General features: G+C 43.5%; 1 protein-coding gene across 1 annotated transcript in view; it reads right to left on the reverse strand.

Moving 5' to 3' along the window:
- Positions 1–1,150: 1,150 nt before the first annotated feature.
- LOC121571992 (ryanodine receptor 2) overlaps positions 1,151–19,260 on the reverse strand; it is a gene marked incomplete at its 3' end in the record, with an annotated part of 179,646 nt that continues 161,536 nt past the window's right edge. Inside the window, exons 29-33 of the mRNA XM_045217362.1 lie at positions 15,067–15,241; positions 4,831–5,039; positions 3,745–3,975; positions 2,169–2,281; positions 1,151–1,265 (exon numbers count right to left, since the gene is read on the reverse strand). Coding sequence (XP_045073297.1) covers positions 1,151–1,265; positions 2,169–2,281; positions 3,745–3,975; positions 4,831–5,039; positions 15,067–15,241 — 843 coding nt within the window. The remainder of the gene's footprint in view (positions 1,266–2,168; positions 2,282–3,744; positions 3,976–4,830; positions 5,040–15,066; positions 15,242–19,260) is intronic.

Consider the following 19,260-nt stretch of genomic DNA (forward strand, 5'->3'; position numbering starts at 1 on the left):
GACCAGCAGCAGCATCAGAGCTTGGAGAAGCCTAGTTACCGTGACTAAACAGGTCATGTGGAGTTTGACTGCCTTCATGACTCGTGACCGCCGGTGTGGCGGTAATACGGTCACCGAACAGCCCTGAGGAGGACTGGGGAGACGGAGGACACGTGTTTTCATGTATTAAATGTGTAATACATTGGAATTGGCCAATACATTGGAATGACATGATACAGCCCTGAGGAGGACTGGGGAGACGGAGGACACGTGTTTTCATGTATTAAATGTGTAATACATTGGAATTGGCCAATACATTGGAATGACATGATACAGCCCTGAGGAGGACTGGGGAGACGGAGGACACGTGTTTTCATGTATTAAATGTGTAATACATTGGAATTGGCCAATACATTGGAATGACATGATACAGCCCTGAGGAGGACTGGGGAGACGGAGGACACGTGTTTTCATGTATTAAATGTGTAATACATTGGAATTGGCCAATACATTGGAATGACATGTTACAGCCCTGAGGAGGACTGGGGAGACGGAGGACACGTGTTTTCATGTATTAAATGTGTAATACATTGGAATTGGCCAATACATTGGAATGACATGTTACAGCCCTGAGGAGGACTGGGGAGACGGAGGACACTTGGTTTTCATGTATTAAATGTGTAATACATTGGAATTGGCCAATACATTGGAATGACATGTTACAGCCCTGAGGAGGACTGGGGAGACGGAGGACACTTGGTTTTCATGTATTAAATGTGTAATACATTGGAATTGGCCAATACATTGGAATCACATGATACTTTTTACTGACTATTACACAATGCACTAAAACATGGTTGTATTTAAATGGTCAGTGTTATAATAATAATAATAATAATAATAATAATAATAATAATAATAATAATAATAATAATAATATGCCATTTAGCAGACGCTTTTATCCAAAGCGACTTACAGTCATATGCGCATAAATTTTTACGTATGGGTGGTCCCGGGGATCGAACCCACTACCCTGGCGTTACAAGCGCCATGCTCTACCAATTGAACTACAGAGGACCACAGTTATAGTATGGGAAGATATCATACCGGTGATGGGTACATACTTTATCTAGTGTCAAACGGCAACAGAGAAAATCCAACATGTTCTTACAGTGGAGGTCTGCATGAAGAAGTCATAGTCATCCCTGTCAGATAACACCTCCTCTGATACACGGGCTGAAGAGGTACTGCTGGTCAACTCTGGCTTGGTCCTCTTCAACATGAATCTACACACACAGAGAGAGACATAACTACAACCCTGAAAACAACATGAACCTGACACACAGAGAAACAGAGAGAGACAGAGAGAGACAGAGAGAGAGAGAGAGAGAGAGAGAGAGAGAGAGAGAGAGAGAGAGAGAGAGAGAGAGAGAGGGAGAGGGAGGGGAGGGAGAGAGAGAGAGAGAGAGAGAGAGAGAGAGAGAGAGAGAGAGAGAGAGAGGAGGGAGAGAGGAGAGAGGAGAGAGGAGAGAGGAGAGAGGGAGAGAGACAGAGAGAGAGAGAGAAGGGAGAGAGAGAGGGAGAGGGAGAGGGAGAGAGAGAGAGAGAGAGAGAGAGAGAGAGAGAGAGAGAGAGAGAGAGAGAGAGAGAGAGGAGAGAGAGAGAGAGAGAGAGAGAGAGAGAGAGAGAGAAGAGAGAGAGAGAGAGAGAGAGAGACAGAGAGAGAGACAGAGAGAGAGAGAGAGAGAGAGAGAGAGAGAGAGAGAGAGAGAGAGAGAGAGAGAGAGAGAGAGGAATGGCACTGGGACATCAAAACACACTGACAGCCAAACCCATAAAAAAAAAAATCCTATTAAATTGTACTTCCTGAATTTACTGGTATTGAAATGGAATTGACCCCAAATCTGCCGACAGCAAGAGATGGAGCCTAATGCAGACTATCTGGGCTTAGTAAATTCAACACTGTGCATATATTGTTTATATGTGGTGTTAATATAGCTGAGACATGTTGTAGAACTATAGAAGTGGTATTGAGGCCCGGCATTAGACTCCTCTCCTACTGCGTTGTTTACATATAGCTGTATTACATAGAGACCAAGGAAAGGGGCAGGGAGGTGATAGACTATAACTAGGACCCAGAGTTTTCCCTGGTCAGGGGAAACCCCTGGTCCTAACTATAATCTACAAACCTCTGCTTTAACTTGGAGGGTTTGTCCTGGTTGTAGTCTTTCTGGTTGTTGAACTGGTCCTTCTCCTGGTCCAGGCTGGAGCCCAGGGTGCTGTGGGCGGACTTCGTCAACACCTGAGGAGGAGAGGAACAAACTGTAACATAGAAACAATACAACTACAAAAGGTACATTGCTTGAAATGTTCCCTCTAATATTTTTCGATAGTGAGCAAATTTCAGGTCTGCTGAGAGCAAACTTGAACTTCCCGCCGCGCGTTTACTGTGAACACTGTTAAAACAGTCAATGAAGGCGAGTCCAGCTTCAGGTCACAATGTAGGCCTACCATCAACAACAATGGAGAAAATGCATCCCATAACATTTTAACATGGAAACAGCTGTTCTGTCATTCAGCCTACAGTAGCAGCCAATGTGTGGTGTTCAACGTAGGCCTATATTCCATGAGACTTTTGATAAAAACATGCAGGGCTTGACATTAATTAACCTGTTTATCCACTTGTCCTTCAGACAAGGAGGTGACTGAAAATGTTGTGGTGTTTTATGCAAGAAACCCCTTTACAAAATAAAATGCATAATTATTCCCATACCATTATTACAGAGAATCAGAAAATTATGCTACCCTCTGCCTATTGGAGAGAAGGAGAAGAAGGAGAAGGAGAAGGAGAAGAAGGAGAGAGGAGAAGAAGGAAGGAGAAGGAGAAGGAGAAGGAGAAGGAGAAGGAGAAGGAGAAGGAGAAGGAGGAAGGAGAAGGAGAAGGAGAAGGAGAAAGAGAAGAAGGAGAAGGAAGGAAAGAGAAGGAGAAGAAGGAAGGAGAAGGAGAAGGAAGGAAGGAGAAGAAGGAAGGAGAAGGAAGGAGAAGGAGAAGGAGAAGAAGGAAGGAAAATGAGAAGAAGGAAGGAGAAGGAGAAGGAGAGAGGAGAAGGAGAAGGAGAAGGAGAAGGAGAAGGAGAAGGAGAAGGAGAAGGAAAGGGGAAGGAGAAGGAGAAGGAAAGAGGAGAAGGAGAAGGAGAAGGAGAAGGAGAAGGAGAAGGAGAAGGAGAAGGAGAGAGAAGGAGAAGAAGGAAGGAGAAGGAGAAGGAAGGAAGGAGAAGAAGGAAGGAGAAGGAAGGAGAAGGAGAAGGAGAAGAAGGAAGGAAAATGAGAAGAAGGAAGGAGAAGGAGAAGGAGAGAGGAGAAGGAGGAGGAGAAGGAGAAGGAGAAGGAAAGGGGAAGGAGAAGGAAGGAAAGAGGAGAAGGAGAAGGAGAAGGAGAAGGAGAAGGAGAAGGAGAAGGAGAAGGAGAGAGAAGGAGAAGGAGAGAGAAGGAGAAGGAAGGAGAAGGAGAGAGGAGAAGGAGAAGGAGAAGAAGGAAGGAGAAGGAGAAGGAGAGAGGAGAAGGAGAAGGAGAAGGAAAAGGAAGGAGTGAGGAGAAGGAGAAGGAGAGAGGAGAAGGAGAAGAAGGAGAAGAAGGAAGGAGAAGGAGGAAGGAGAAGGAGAAGAAGGAAGGAGAAGGAGAAGGAGAAGGAGAAGGAGAAGGAGAAGGAGAAGGAGAAGAGAGAGGAGAAGGAGAAGGAGAAGAGAGAGGAGCAGGAAAGAGCACCTCGAAGTCGGACACGGTCTCAAAGTCGTCCAGGTCTTTCTTAGAGGAGAAGGAGAAGCCCCCACCAGCTTGCAGCGTCCCGCCAGGTGACTTGGCCAGGACCTCGTTACACTCTATAGGCATGCTGAGGCGATAGAAGGTGATGTCTGGGTTACTGTTCTGGGAGCCGAACGACCTCTGGGTGACCTTGAGACACGGAAAAGTGTCCACGGTGCCGTCCGTCCTCGTGACCTTTTAGAAAGACCAGACGACAAGGGAACAGGGCATTATGAGGCAGCCATTTGGTTGAATAGCCATACCATAGCAGGTCAACATAGGTCTATGGGTATGAGTAAAGCGCTAGACAAATCCTTGGATCTATTATTATTATTATTATTATAGGTTACCAACATAGCACCGGTTTGTGTCAAGAACTGCAACGCTGCTGGGTTTTTCACGCTCAACAGTTTTCCGTGTGCATCAATATAATAATAATAATATAATAATATGCCATTTAGCAGACGCTTTTATCCAAAGCGACTTACAGTCATACGTGCATACATTTTTGTGTATGGGTGGTCCCGGGGATCGAACCCACTACCTTGGCGTTACAAGCGCCGTGCTCTACCAGCTGAGCTACAGAGGACCACCCAATGGACATCCAGCCAACAGATTCCTGTGTGTATCAAGAACACCCCACCACCCAAAGGACATCCAGCCAACTTGACACAACTGTGGGAAGCATTGGAGTCAACATGGGCCAGCATCCCTGTGGAACGCTTTCGACCCCTTGTAGAGTCCATGCCCCGACGAATTGAGGCTGTTCTGAGGGCAAAAGGGGGGGTGCAACTCAATATTAGGAAGGTGTTCCTAATGATTGGTATCCTCGGTGTAGGTTACCAACATCGGTTGTTTTCAAACATCTTGAAGAACAAATATGCTCAACAACACATATAAAAGGAGGCTTATAAATATAAATAGAGGTTCACTTTATCAAACTCCAATACGCCATTACACCAGGGGGAGCAGGGACAACGCTCAAGGACAGTCCTGGCAACCTAATGTTAAGGCAACGGGGCTAAACTGGCTGTGGACTTGGACTCTCACCTCAATGTGTTCATGCTGTGGAGGTACAGGGATGAACTGAGACAGCCTCTTGCTGAGCCACATGGTGAGGTCTCTGTTCATGTTGACAGCGAAGGGTTCGTAGCCCTCCTGCAGGCCACAGATAGTGAAGTACTTCAGCGTGCTCACGTCTTTACCAAAGTTCATCCTGCCGACCTGGCACACACCCAGGCTGCACACTGGGATGAAACCTACAGAGAGGGCAGAGAATGGGCATTGTTATGTTAACCATTATAAGTAAGTAAGCCTTGCCCAAGCCAGAACGGCCTATAGGGCAGGAGCCAGAACGGCCCATAGGGCAGGAGCCAGAACGGCCCATAGGGCAGGAGCCAGAACGGCCCATAGGGCAGGAGCCAGAACGGCCCATAGGGCAGGAGCCAGAACGGCCCATAGGGCAGGAGCCAGAACGGCCAATAGGGCAGGAGCCAGAACGGCCCATAGGGCAGGAGCCAGAACGGCCCATAGGGCAGGAGCCAGAACGGCCCATAGGGCAGGAGCCTAGCCACCCTAATTGGGGAGGACAGGCTTGTGTTAATGACTGGAGCGGAATCAGTGGAATGGTATCAAATGCATCAAACACATGGTTTCCATGGTTTCCAGGTGTTTGATGCCATTCCATTTGCTCCGTTCCAGCCGTTATTATGAGCCGTCCTCCCCTCAGCAGCCTCCACTGGTCTACAGGTCCTACTTACTGCTACAGTGACCATCACTTGGAATGTGTTCTTATCTCATTCTAACCAGTAGGTAACACTAACATCAATGTGTTCTTATCTCATTCTAACCAGTAGGTAACACTAACATCAATGTGTTCTTATCTCATTCTAACCAGTAGGTAACACTAACATCAATGTGTTCTTATCTCATTCTAACCAGTAGGTAACACTAACATCAATGTGTTCTTATCTCATTCTAACCAGTAGGTAACACTAACATCAATGTGTTCTTATCTCATTCTAACCAGTAGGTAACACTAACATCAATGTGTTCTTATCTCATTCTAACCAGTAGGTAACACTAACATCAATGTGTTCTTATCTCATTCTAACCAGTAGGTAACACTAACATCAATGTGTTCTTATCTCATTCTAACCAGTAGGTAACACTAACATCAATGTGTTCTTATCTCATTCTAACCAGTAGGTAACACTAACATCAATGTGTTCTTATCTCATTCTAACCAGTAGGTAACACTAACATCAACGTGTTCTTATCTCATTCTAACCAGTAGGTAACACTAACAACGTGTTCTTATCTCATTCTAACCAGTAGGTAACACTAACATCAAAGTGTTCTTATCTCATTCTAACCAGTAGGTAACACTAACATCAAAGTGTTCTTATCTCATTCTAACCAGTAGGTAACACTAACATCAATGTGTTCTTATCTCATTCTAACCAGTAGGTAACACTAACATCAATGTGTTCTTATCTCATTCTAACCAGTAGGTAACACTAACATCAATGTGTTCTTATCTCATTCTAACCAGTAGGTAACACTAACATCAATGTGTTCTTATCTCATTCTAACCAGTAGGTAACACTAACATCAATGTGTTCTTATCTCATTCTAACCAGTAGGTAACACTAACATCAATGTGTTCTTATCTCATTCTAACCAGTAGGTAACACTAACATCAATGTGTTCTTATCTCATTCTAACCAGTAGGTAACACTAACAACGTGTTCTTATCTCATTCTAACCAGTAGGTAACACTAACATCAAAGTGTTCTTATCTCATTCTAACCAGTAGGTAACACTAACATCAACGTGTTCTTATCTCATTCTAACCAGTAGGTAACACTAACATCAATGTGTTCTTATCTCATTCTAACCAGTAGGTAACACTAACATCAACGTGTTCTTATCTCATTCTAACCAGTAGGTAACACTAACATCAATGTGTTCTTATCTCATTCTAACCAGTAGGTAACACTAACATCAACGTGTTCTTATCTCATTCTAACCAGTAGGTAACACTAACAACGTGTTCTTATCTCATTCTAACCAGTAGGTAACACTAACATCAAAGTGTTCTTATCTCATTCTAACCAGTAGGTAACACTAACATCAATGTGTTCTTATCTCATTCTAACCAGTAGGTAACACTAACATCAATGTGTTCTTATCTCATTCTAACCAGTAGGTAACACTAACATCAACGTGTTCTTATCTCATTCTAACCAGTAGGTAACACTAACATCAAAGTGTTCTTATCTCATTCTAACCAGTAGGTAACACTAACATCAACGTGTTCTTATCTCATTCTAACCAGTAGGTAACACTAACATCAACGTGTTCTTATCTCATTCTAACCAGTAGGTAACACTAACATCAACGTGTTCTTATCTCATTCTAACCAGTAGGTAACACTAACATCAACGTGTTCTTATCTCATTCTAACCAGTAGGTAACACTAACATCAACGTGTTCTTATCTCATTCTAACCAGTAGGTAACACTAACATCAACGTGTTCTTATCTCATTCTAACCAGTAGGTAACACTAACATCAATGTGTTCTTATCTCATTCTAACCAGTAGGTAACACTAACATCAATGTGTTCTTATCTCATTCTAACCAGTAGGTAACACTAACATCAATGTGTTCTTATCTCATTCTAACCAGTAGGTAACACTAACATCAATGTGTTCTTATCTCATTCTAACCAGTAGGTAACACTAACATCAATGTGTTCTTATCTCATTCTAACCAGTAGGTAACACTAACATCAAAGTGTTCTTATCTCATTCTAACCAGTAGGTAACACTAACATCAATGTGTTCTTATCTCATTCTAACCAGTAGGTAACACTAACATCAACGTGTTCTTATCTCATTCTAACCAGTATGTAACACTAACATCAACGTGTTCTTATCTCATTCTAACCAGTAGGTAACACTAACATCAAAGTGTTCTTATCTCATTCTAACCAGTAGGTAACACTAACATCAATGTGTTCTTATCTCATTCTAACCAGTAGGTAACACTAACATCAACGTGTTCTTATCTCATTCTAACCAGTAGGTAACACTAACATCAACGTGTTCTTATCTCATTCTAACCAGTAGGTAACACTAACATCAACGTGTTCTTATCTCATTCTAACCAGTAGGTAACACTAACATCAACGTGTTCTTATCTCATTCTAACCAGTAGGTAACACTAACATCAACGTGTTCTTATCTCATTCTAACCAGTAGGTAACACTAACATCAATGTGTTCTTATCTCATTCTAACCAGTAGGTAACACTAACATCAATGTGTTCTTATCTCATTCTAACCAGTAGGTAACACTAACATCAATGTGTTCTTATCTCATTCTAACCAGTAGGTAACACTAACATCAAAGTGTTCTTATCTCATTCTAACCAGTAGGTAACACTAACATCAATGTGTTCTTATCTCATTCTAACCAGTAGGTAACACTAACATCAATGTGTTCTTATCTCATTCTAACCAGTAGGTAACACTAACATCAATGTGTTCTTATCTCATTCTAACCAGTAGGTAACACTAACATCAATGTGTTCTTATCTCATTCTAACCAGTAGGTAACACTAACATCAATGTGTTCTTATCTCATTCTAACCAGTAGGTAACACTAACATCAATGTGTTCTTATCTCATTCTAACCAGTAGGTAACACTAACATCAAAGTGTTCTTATCTCATTCTAACCAGTAGGTAACACTAACATCAATGTGTTCTTATCTCATTCTAACCAGTAGGTAACACTAACATCAATGTGTTCTTATCTCATTCTAACCAGTAGGTAACACTAACATCAATGTGTTCTTATCTCATTCTAACCAGTAGGTAACACTAACATCAATGTGTTCTTATCTCATTCTAACCAGTAGGTAACACTAACATCAATGTGTTCTTATCTCATTCTAACCAGTAGGTAACACTAACATCAATGTGTTCTTATCTCATTCTAACCAGTAGGTAACACTAACATCAATGTGTTCTTATCTCATTCTAACCAGTAGGTAACACTAACATCAATGTGTTCTTATCTCATTCTAACCAGTAGGTAACACTAACATCAATGTGTTCTTATCTCATTCTAACCAGTAGGTAACACTAACATCAATGTGTTCTTATCTCATTCTAACCAGTAGGTAACACTAACATCAAAGTGTTCTTATCTCATTCTAACCAGTAGGTAACACTAACATCAATGTGTTCTTATCTCATTCTAACCAGTAGGTAACACTAACATCAATGTGTTCTTATCTCATTCTAACCAGTAGGTAACACTAACATCAATGTGTTCTTATCTCATTCTAACCAGTAGGTAACACTAACATCAATGTGTTCTTATCTCATTCTAACCAGTAGGTAACACTAACATCAATGTGTTCTTATCTCATTCTAACCAGTAGGTAACACTAACATCAATGTGTTCTTATCTCATTCTAACCAGTAGGTAACACTAACATCAATGTGTTCTTATCTCATTCTAACCAGTAGGTAACACTAACATTACATTTACATTTTACATTTTAGTCATTTAGCAGACGCTCTTATCCAGAGCGACTTACATGAGCAATTAGGGTTAAGTGCCTTGCTTAAGGGCACATCAACTGATTTTTCACCTAGTCGGCTCGGGGATTAGAACCAGCAACCTTTCGGTTACTGGCACAACGCTCTTAACCACTAAGCTACCTGCCGCCCAATGTGTTCTTATCTCATTCTAACCAGTAGGTAACACTAACATCAATGTGTTCTTATCATATTCTAACCAGTAGGTTTTCCCCCCTCATCATTCTACACACAATACCCAATAATGACTAAGCAAAAACAGGTTTACAGAAATGTTTGCTAATAAAAATAATAAGTGAAATATCTCATTTACGTAAGTATTCAGACCCTTTACTCAGTACTTTGTTGAAGCACCTTTGGCAGCGATTACAGCCTTGAGTCTTCTTGGGTATGATGCTACAAGCTTGGCACACCTTTTATTTGGAGAGTTTCTCCCATTATTCTCTGCCGATCCTCAAGCTCTGTCAGGTTGGATGGGGAGCGTTGCTGCACAGCTATTTTCAGGTCTCTCAAGAGATGTTCGATCGGGTTCAAGTCCAGGCTCTGGCTGGGCCACTCAAGGACATTCAGAGACTTGTCCCGAAGCCACTCCTGAGTTGTCTTTGCTGTGTGCTTAGGGTCGTTGTCCTGTTGGAAGGTGAACCTTCGCCCCAGTCTGAGGACCTGAGCGCTCTGGAGCAGGTTTTCATCAAGGATCTCTCTGTACTTTGCTCCGTTCATCTTTGCCTCAATCCTGACTAGTCTCCCAGTCCCTGCCGCTGAAAAACATCCCCACAGCGTGATGCTGCCACCACCATGCTTCACCGTAGAGATGGTGCCAGGTTTCCTCCAGAGTTCAATCTTGGTTTCATCAGACCAGAAAATCTTGTTTCTCATGGTCTGAGAGTCTTTAGGTGCCTTTTGGCAAACTCCAAGTGGGCTGTCATGTGCCTTTTACTGAGGAGGGGCTTCTGTCTGGCCACTCTACCATAAAGGCCTGATTGGTGGAGTGCTGCAGAGATGGTTGTCCTTCTGGAAAGTTCCCCATCTCCACAGAGGAACTCTAGAGCTCTCAGAGTGACCATTGGGTTCTTGGTCACCTCCCTGACCAAGGCCCTTCTCCCCCGATTGCTCAGTTTGGCCGGGCGGCCAGCTCTAGGAAGATTCTTGGTGGTTCCAAACTTCTTCCATTTAAAATGATGGAGGCCACTGTGTTCTTGGGGATCTTCAATGCTGCAGAAATGTTTTGGTACCCTTCCCCAGATCTGTGCCTCGACACAATCCAGTCTCTGAGATCTACGGAAAATTCCTTCGACCTCATGGCTTGGTTTTTGCTATGACATGCACTGTCAACTGTGAGACCTTATATAGACAGCTGTGTGCCTTTCCAAATCATTTCCAATCAATTTAATTTACCACAGTTGGACTCCAATCAAGTTGTAGAAACATCTCAAGGATGATCAATGGAAACAGGATGCATCTGAGCTCAATTTCTAGTCTCATAGCAAATGGTCTGAATACTTACGTTAATAAGGTATTTCTGATGTTAATTTTTTATAGATTTGCAAACAAAAAACAACAACTGTTTTTGCTTTGTCATTATGGGGTATTGTGTGTAGATTGATGAGGAAAACATTTAATTTAATCCATTTTAGAATAAGGCTGAAACGTAAAAAGTCAAGGGGTCTGAATCCTTTCTGAATGCACTGTATGCACATTTTACGGACACGGTATATTAATATATATATATATATATATATATATATATATATATATATATATATATATATATATATATATATATATATATTACATTAGTTATCTTGTTGTTGATGGTCCCATCCTTCAGCTCCATTCAACCCCTCCCATCTATCTCTTAACACCATCCATATTGGATTTCTATTTGCCATATATTTTTTTAACTGTGCTGTGATGTTTCACAAAAGTTCTGAACCTTTCTATTCTCATTGTTTCTACAGATTGTGAATTAAAGATAAACATTTTTTCTAAAAGTATTATTATATTAATTGATCGATTGACTATGACTTTTCAAATCACCCAGTAGTGCTATCTACAGGGTTAGCTCCAGGTAAATAGTGCAATTCTTCAGCCATTCCTGGACCTGTGACCAAAAACAAGCTACATATGGACAGTACCACCCCCCAAAAAAAATATCTAATGACTCTGTCTCTTCGCAGCAAAATCCGCAGAGCTGGGAAGGTTGTATCCCCCATACCAATAACATTATATTGGTTGAAAGAACTTTGTATAATAATGTAAATTTTAAAAATGATACGTTTGGAATCCGGCGTCGTTTTGCGTATCAGTTCATAAACCAAGTGCCATGGAATCGGTACATCAAAAATCTCTTCCTGACTTTTTTTCAATCTATATGGCACAGCTGTACATTTTTTGGTCCTTAAATGAAACTGGTGTCGTGGAAATTCGACACAGGGACACTCGAAGTCAATCTTAAATGAATCATTGTTTATTATCAGCGCGCTGGAGAGGTTCCAACCAACTCAATGCACCAAGCACACATGTCGATCAGGAGCTTATATACTTACACAGAAAGTTATATTTGCATGATTTAGCTTATTCATTATTCATAATTAATTAATTAATGTGACCGACCAATATTAGTTCATGCATGTGACAGACCAATTCCTCACAAGGATTATTCTCTTCAAGCTGAGACCTTGAAACTGAGATATCTTTCTCAAAAGACGGTTCTGGGCGTACTGCCAAATGACAGATACTGATAGTGAGGATTTCTCCCAGGCACTTACATGAACACAGAAATTGGTTATTAGAAAAGTACAACCATAAAAATGTCCATCACACTGGTATACTTTTTTTTATTTATTAAAATTGTCTTTAACCAAGTTTGGTCTTTAATGCAGGGCCGACAGACAAGTTACCTACTTTTCCCCCCTTCCACTTGCCTCTTCCATTTCTGCTTACTGCTGACCTGCTGTCATTAAGACAGGTGGAGCCTCATTCACTGCCTCCTCTACTCTCCCTGGACACTCATAACCTGCTGTATGGGAGAATACCACACCTCTACTCTCCCTGGACACTCATAACCTGCTGTATGGGAGAATACCACACCTCTACTCTCCCTGGACACTCATAACCTGCTGTATGGGAGAATACCACACCTCTACTCTCCCTGGACACTCATAACCTGCTGGTATAGAGGTCCTTGATGTACTGGGCCGTACGCACTACCCTCTGTAGCGCCTTGTGGTCAGATGCCAAGCAGTTGCCATGCCAAGCGGTGATGCAGCCAGTCAATATTCTCTCAATGGTGCAGCTGTATAACTTTTTTGAGGATCTGAAGGCCCATGACAAATCTTTTCTGAGGGTTGAAATTCTTCATCACTGTGTTGGTGTGTGTGGACCATGTTAATTCCTTAGTGATGTTGACACCAAGGAACCTGAAACTCTCGACGTGCTTGACCCCCCCATTAGAGATTGTGTCATCTGTGGATCTCTTGGGGCGGTATGCGAATTCGAGTGAGCCTAGGGTGTCTGGGATGATGGTGTTGATGTGAGCCGTGACCAGCCTTTCAAAGAATTTCATGGCTACAGATGTGAGTGCTACGGGGCGATACTCATTTAGACAGGTTACCTTTGCATTCTTGGGCACAGAGACTATAGTGGTCTGCTTGAAACATTTAGGTATTACAGACAGGTTGAGGGAGAGGTTGAAAATGTCAGTGAAGACACTTGCCATCTGGTCAGCGCATGCTCTGAGTACGCATCCTGGTAATCCATCTTGTGGAGTGTTAACCTGTTTAAAAGTCTTACATCAGCTACGGAGAGCGAAATTACACATTCACCTGGAACAGCTGGTCATCTAATGTATGGTTCAGTGTTGCTTGCATCGAAGCGAGCATAGAAGGAATTTAGCTCGTCTGGTAGGCTTGTGTCACTGGGCAGCTCGCGGCTGTGATTCCCTTTGTAATCCGTGATATTTTGCAAGCCCTGCCACATCCGACGAGCGTCAGAGCCGGTGTAGTACGATTCAATCTTAGTCCTGTATTGACGCTTTGCCTGTTTGATGGTTCGTCGGAGGTCGTAGCGGGATTTCTTATAAGCGTCCAGGTTAGAGTCCCGCTCCTTGAAAGCGGCAGCTCTAGCCTTTAGCTCAGTGCGGATGTTGCCTATAATCCATGGCTTTTGGTTGGGATATGTACGCACGGTCACTGTGGGGACGACATTGTCAATGCACTTATTAATGAAGCCGGTGACTGATGTGGTGTACTCCTCAATGCCATCGGATGAATCCTGGAACATGTTCCAGTCTGTGCTAGCAAAACAGTCCTGTAGCTTAGCATCTGCGTCATCTGACCACTTCCGTATTGAGCGAGTCACTGGTGCTTCCTGCTTTAGTTTTTGCTTGTAAGCAGGAATCAGGAGGATAGAGTTGTGGTCAGATTTGCCAAACTGAGGGAGAGCCTTGTATCCAGGAGATCTAGAAATATGTTGGCTCTAGTTGCACAGGTGACATGCTGGTAAAAATGAGTTAAAACGGATTTCCGTTTCCCTGTATTAAAATCACAGGCCACGAGAAGCGCCGCCTCTGGGTTTGCATATTCTTGTTTTCTTATGGCCTTATACAACTCGTTGAGTGTGGTCTTCGTGCCAGCTTCGGTTTGTGGTGGTAAATAGACAGGCCACGAAAAATATACACTGAGTATACCAAACATTAGGACCCCCCCACACCCCCGCCTTTACCCTCAGAACAGCATCAATTCGTCAGGGCATGGACTCTACAAGGTGTCAAAAGCGTTCCACAGGGATGCTGGCCCATGTTGACTCCAATGCTTCCCACAGTTGTGTCAAGTTAGCTGGATGTCCTTTGGGTGGTGGACCATTCTTGATACACACAGGACACTGTTGAGCATGAAAAACCCAGCAGCGTTGCAGTTCTTGACTCAAACCGGTGTGCCTGGCTCCTACTACCATACCCTGTTCAATACCCTGTACAAAGGCACTTCAATATTTAGTCTTACCCATTCACCCTCTGAATGGCACACATACACAACCCATGTCTCAATTGTCTCAAGGGTTAAAAAACCCTTCTTTAACCTGACTCCTCCCCTTCATCTACACTGATTGAAGTGGATTTAACAAGTGACATCAATAAGGGATCATAGCTTTCACCTGGATTCACCTGGTCAGTCTATGGCATGGAAAGAGCAGGTGTTCATAACGTTTTGTATACTCAGTGTAGATGAAAACTCTCTTGGTAAATAGTAGGGTCTATAGCTTATCTTCTGGTATTAGATACACCTTCCCCCCACCTTACCCGAGGCCGCCGACCCGTCGTGACGATGCATAGAAAAGGCGGCGAGATGTATACACATCCATGTCCTTGTTCAGCCACGACTCAGAGAAACGTAGAATATTACAGTTCTACGATAGGATAGTCTCCAACGGAGATCATCCAGTTTGTTGTCCAGTGACTGTACATTCGCCAACCGCCACGTTCGCCGAACCGCCAACCGTTTTGGTTTAATTCCGTTTGGTTTTAGACTTCATCAGCAAAGTGACACGAAAGCTCCTCGAGGCAAAACCTCTCCGCTCCTCTAACCCATAGGGTGGGGTAGTGAGGTTACATATAGGGCAGACATGGACCACAGGGTAGGTAGGATAGTCAATTTGAGTAGCAGTTCACACTGACCTTCCCAAACCTCAAAGTCTTTGAAGGCCAGTTCGGACCCTGAGTCGTCCAGGAGCACCTCTCCATTGTGGGTGAACATCATGGTGTGTTCGTTCAGATCGACCATACAGCCCACCACGTCACCTGGGCTCCACGACCTGCCGAAGTGCTCGTTACCCTGGTGCCACAGCTGGGCCTGAAACACAGACAGGTAGATAAGTTTAAACTACACACACACCTAGATATGTTTAAACACACACACACCTAGATATGTTTAAACACACACACCTAGATATGTTTAAACTACACACACCTAGATATGTTTAAACACACACACGCCTAGATATGTTTAAACACACACACCTAGATATGTTAAAACACACACACCTAGATATGTTTAAACACACACACCTAGATATGTTAAAACACACACACCTAGATATGTTTAAACACACACACGCCTAGATATGTTTAAACGACACACACCTAGATATGTTAAAACACACACACCTAGATATGTTTAAACACACACACCTAGATATGTTAAAACACACACACGCCTAGATATGTTAAAACACACACACACACAGGCATACAATCAGTGCCTAGTGAAAGTCTACACCACCCGTGCACAGTCTTCACGTTTTCCTGCCTTAAAAATGTACGGTAATCTAAAAAGGGACTACATTTGATATATTTTCCTACAGATCTACACAGCCTAAGACGTCTTGATAGCGTATGTCTTTACACCCCAGAGTTAACACTTGGTGGAAGCAACTTTGGCAGCTGTCAATCATTTTCAAAAAGATTCTACCAACTTTGCACAACTCGTAGGGCAACAACATATCCTTTGTTTTAGTCCAAAATGCTCAATCTCAGTAAATTAGGTTGGGAATCACTGATGGACAGCATCACACACACACACACACACACACACACACACACACACACACAGACACACACACACGTAGGGTTCTATTTTCGTGTCAAAAGCACGTCAGTTTGCAATTTTGTCATGCAAAAAAGTTTATCTAATTTAATTGTCTAACATCATCTCGCTTAATGAGGTGGGAGGGGTGAACATATTAGAGGTGTGTCCTTAAAAACAACGCTGTAACCAATTTCAACGAGGGATATTTAAGACTGACCAAAAACTGGTCTTAGCAGTAACACAGATGGTTACAGCATTGATTTAGCCAGCGCAGCCTTATTAGTGCCTTCGGAAAGTATTCAGACCCCTTGACTTTTTCCACATTTTGTTACGTTACAGCCTTATTCTAAAATTCATTAAATAAATAAAAATCCTCAGTAATCTACACACAATACCCCATAATGACAAAAGCAAAAACTGAAATACCTTATTTACATAAGTATTCAGACCCTTTGCTATGAGACTCGAAAATGAGCTCAGGTGCATCCTGTTTCCTTTGATCATCCTTGAGATGTTTCTACAACTTGATTGGAGTCCACCTGTGGTAAATTCAATTGATTGGACATGATTTGGAAAGGCACACAGCTGTCTATATAAGGTCCCACAGTTGACAGTGCATGTCAGAGCAAAAACCAAGCCATGAGGTCGAAGGAATTGTCCGTAGAGCTCCGAGACAGGATTGTGTCGAGGCACAGATCTAGGGAAGGGTACCAAAAAATGTGTTCAGCATTGAAGGTCCCCAAGAACACAAGTGGCCTCTTAAATAGAAGAAGTTTGGAACCACCAACACTCTTCCTAGAGCTGGCCGCCCGGCCAAACTGAGCAATCGGGGGAGAGGGGCCTTGCAAGAACCCGATGGTCACTCTGACAGAGCTCCAGAGTTCCTCTGTGGAGATGGGAGAACCTTCCAGAAGGACAACCATCTCTGCAGCACTCCACCAATCAGGCCTTTATGGTAGAGTGGCCAGACAGAAGCAACTCCTCAGTAAAAGGCAAATGACAGCCTCCCCCTCCCTCTCTCTCTCTCCCCCTCTCTCTCTCCCCCTCCCTCACTGTCTCTCTCTCTCTCTGCACCCCCCCTCCCTCCCTCCCTCTGCCTCCCCCTCCCGTTCTCTCTCTCTGTCTCCCCCTCTCCCTCTCCCTCTCCCTCTCTCTCTCTCTCTGTCTCTCCCCTCTCCCTCTCTCTCTCTCTCTGCCTCCCCCCTCTCCCTCTCTCTCAATCTCCCCCCTGCACCCCCTCCCTCTCTGCCCCCCTTCCTCTCTCTGCCTCCTCCCTCTCCCTCTCTCTCTCTCTCCGTCTCTGCCCCCTCTCACTCCCCCGCTATAGTTCCATGGAGAGTCCTTGATTCCTCAATCAGCCAACGCATTCAGTCTATTTCCAGCCCCACAGTGTACTGGCTCCCCTTCCATGACGTCCCACACACTCTCAGCGTCCTCTCAGAGAACTAGCTCCCCCCTCTCCACCTGATTCTGGATGTGTCCCAAATGGCCTCCTATTCCCTCTATAGCGCACTATGTTTGACCACCACCCTTATGGGCTCCGATCAAAAAATAGTGCACCACATAGGGATAGGGTGCCATTTGGTTGGCACACATAGATGTGATGTGAGTCACTCAGGGCCTCGTCATCCTCTGCCCGCTGAGAGAGAGCAGGGAAGTCCAATGAATGGGCTGCTGCACAGTCACTATGGGAGCTCTTTCTAAAGCCCAGTGACAAAAATGCTCTTATGCACAATTTATCTCTAAATGGTTAAACTGGTGAGAAATACACTGAGTGTATTAAACATTCGGAACACCTTCCTAATATTGAGTTGCACCCCCCCCCTGTTGCCCTCAGAACAGCCTCAATTCATTGGGTCATGGACTCTACAAGGTGCCGAAAGCGTTCCACAGGGATGCTGGCCCATGTTGACTCCCATTGCTTCCCATAGTTGTGTCAAGTTGGCTGGATGTCCTTTGGGTGGTGGGCCATTCTTGATACACACGGGAAACTGTTGAGCGTGAAAAACCCCAGAAGTGTTGCAGTTCTTGACACAAACCGGTGCGCCTGGCACCTACTACCATACCCCGTTAAAAGGCACTTTAATATTTTGTCTTGCCCATTCACCCTCTGACACATGTAGTGACTGGGTGTATTGATACCCCATCCAAAGTGTAATGAATAACTTCACCATGCTCAAAGGGATATTCCAATGTCTGCTTTTTTTATTTTTACCCATCTACCAATAGGTGCCCTTCTTTGTGAGGCATTGGAAAGCCTCCCTGGTTTATGTGGTTGAATCTGTGTTTAAAATTCACTGCTCGACTGATAATTGTATGCGTGAGGTACAGAGATGACGTAATCATTCATAAATCATGTTAAACACTATTATTGCACACAGAGTGAGTCCATGCAACTTATTATATGACTTGTTAAGCACATTTCTACTCCTGAACTTACAGTGGGGGAAAAAGTATTTAGTCAGCCACCAATTGTGCAAGCTGGGCAACACGGACTTTCAACTCCCTCCAAAGATTTTCTATGGGGGTTGAGATCTGGAGACTGGCTAGGCCACTCCAGGACCTTGAAATGCTTCTTACGAAGCCACTCCTTCGTTGCCCGGGCGGTGTGTTTGGGATCATTGTCATGCTGAAAGACCCAGCCATGTTTCATCTTCAATGCCCTTGCTGATGGAAGGAGGTTTTCACTAAAAATCTCACGATACATGGCCCCATTCATTCTTTCCTTTACACGGATCAGTCGTCCTGGTCCCTTTGCAGAAAAACAGTCCCAAAGCATGATGTTTCCACCCCCATGCTTCACAGTAGGTATGGTGTTCTTTGGATGCAACAAAGGATACTTTGTCCTCCAAACACGATGAGTTGAGCTTTTACCAAAAAGTTATATTTTGGTTTCATCTGACCATATGACATTCTCCCAATCCTCTTCTGGATCATCCAAATGCACTCTAGCAAACTTCAGACGGGCCTGGACATGTACTGGCTTAAGCAGGGGGACACGTCTGCCACTGCAGGATTTGAGTCCCTGGCGGCGTAGTGTGTTACTGATGGTAGGCTTTGTTACTTTGGTCCCAGCTCTCTGCAGGTCATTCACTAGGTCCCCCCGTGTGGTTATGGGATTTTTGCTCACCGTTCTTGTGATCATTTTGACCCCACGGGGTGAGATCTTGCGTGGCACCCCAGATCGAGGGAGATTATCAGTGGTCTTGTATGTCTTCCATTTCCTAATAATTGCTCCCACAGTTGATTTCTTCAAACCAAGCTGCTTACCTATTGCAGATTCA

This window comes from Coregonus clupeaformis, unplaced genomic scaffold (assembly GCF_020615455.1).
Source record: "Coregonus clupeaformis isolate EN_2021a unplaced genomic scaffold, ASM2061545v1 scaf1028, whole genome shotgun sequence".
In the NCBI taxonomy this organism is placed as follows: Eukaryota; Metazoa; Chordata; class Actinopteri; order Salmoniformes; family Salmonidae; genus Coregonus; species Coregonus clupeaformis.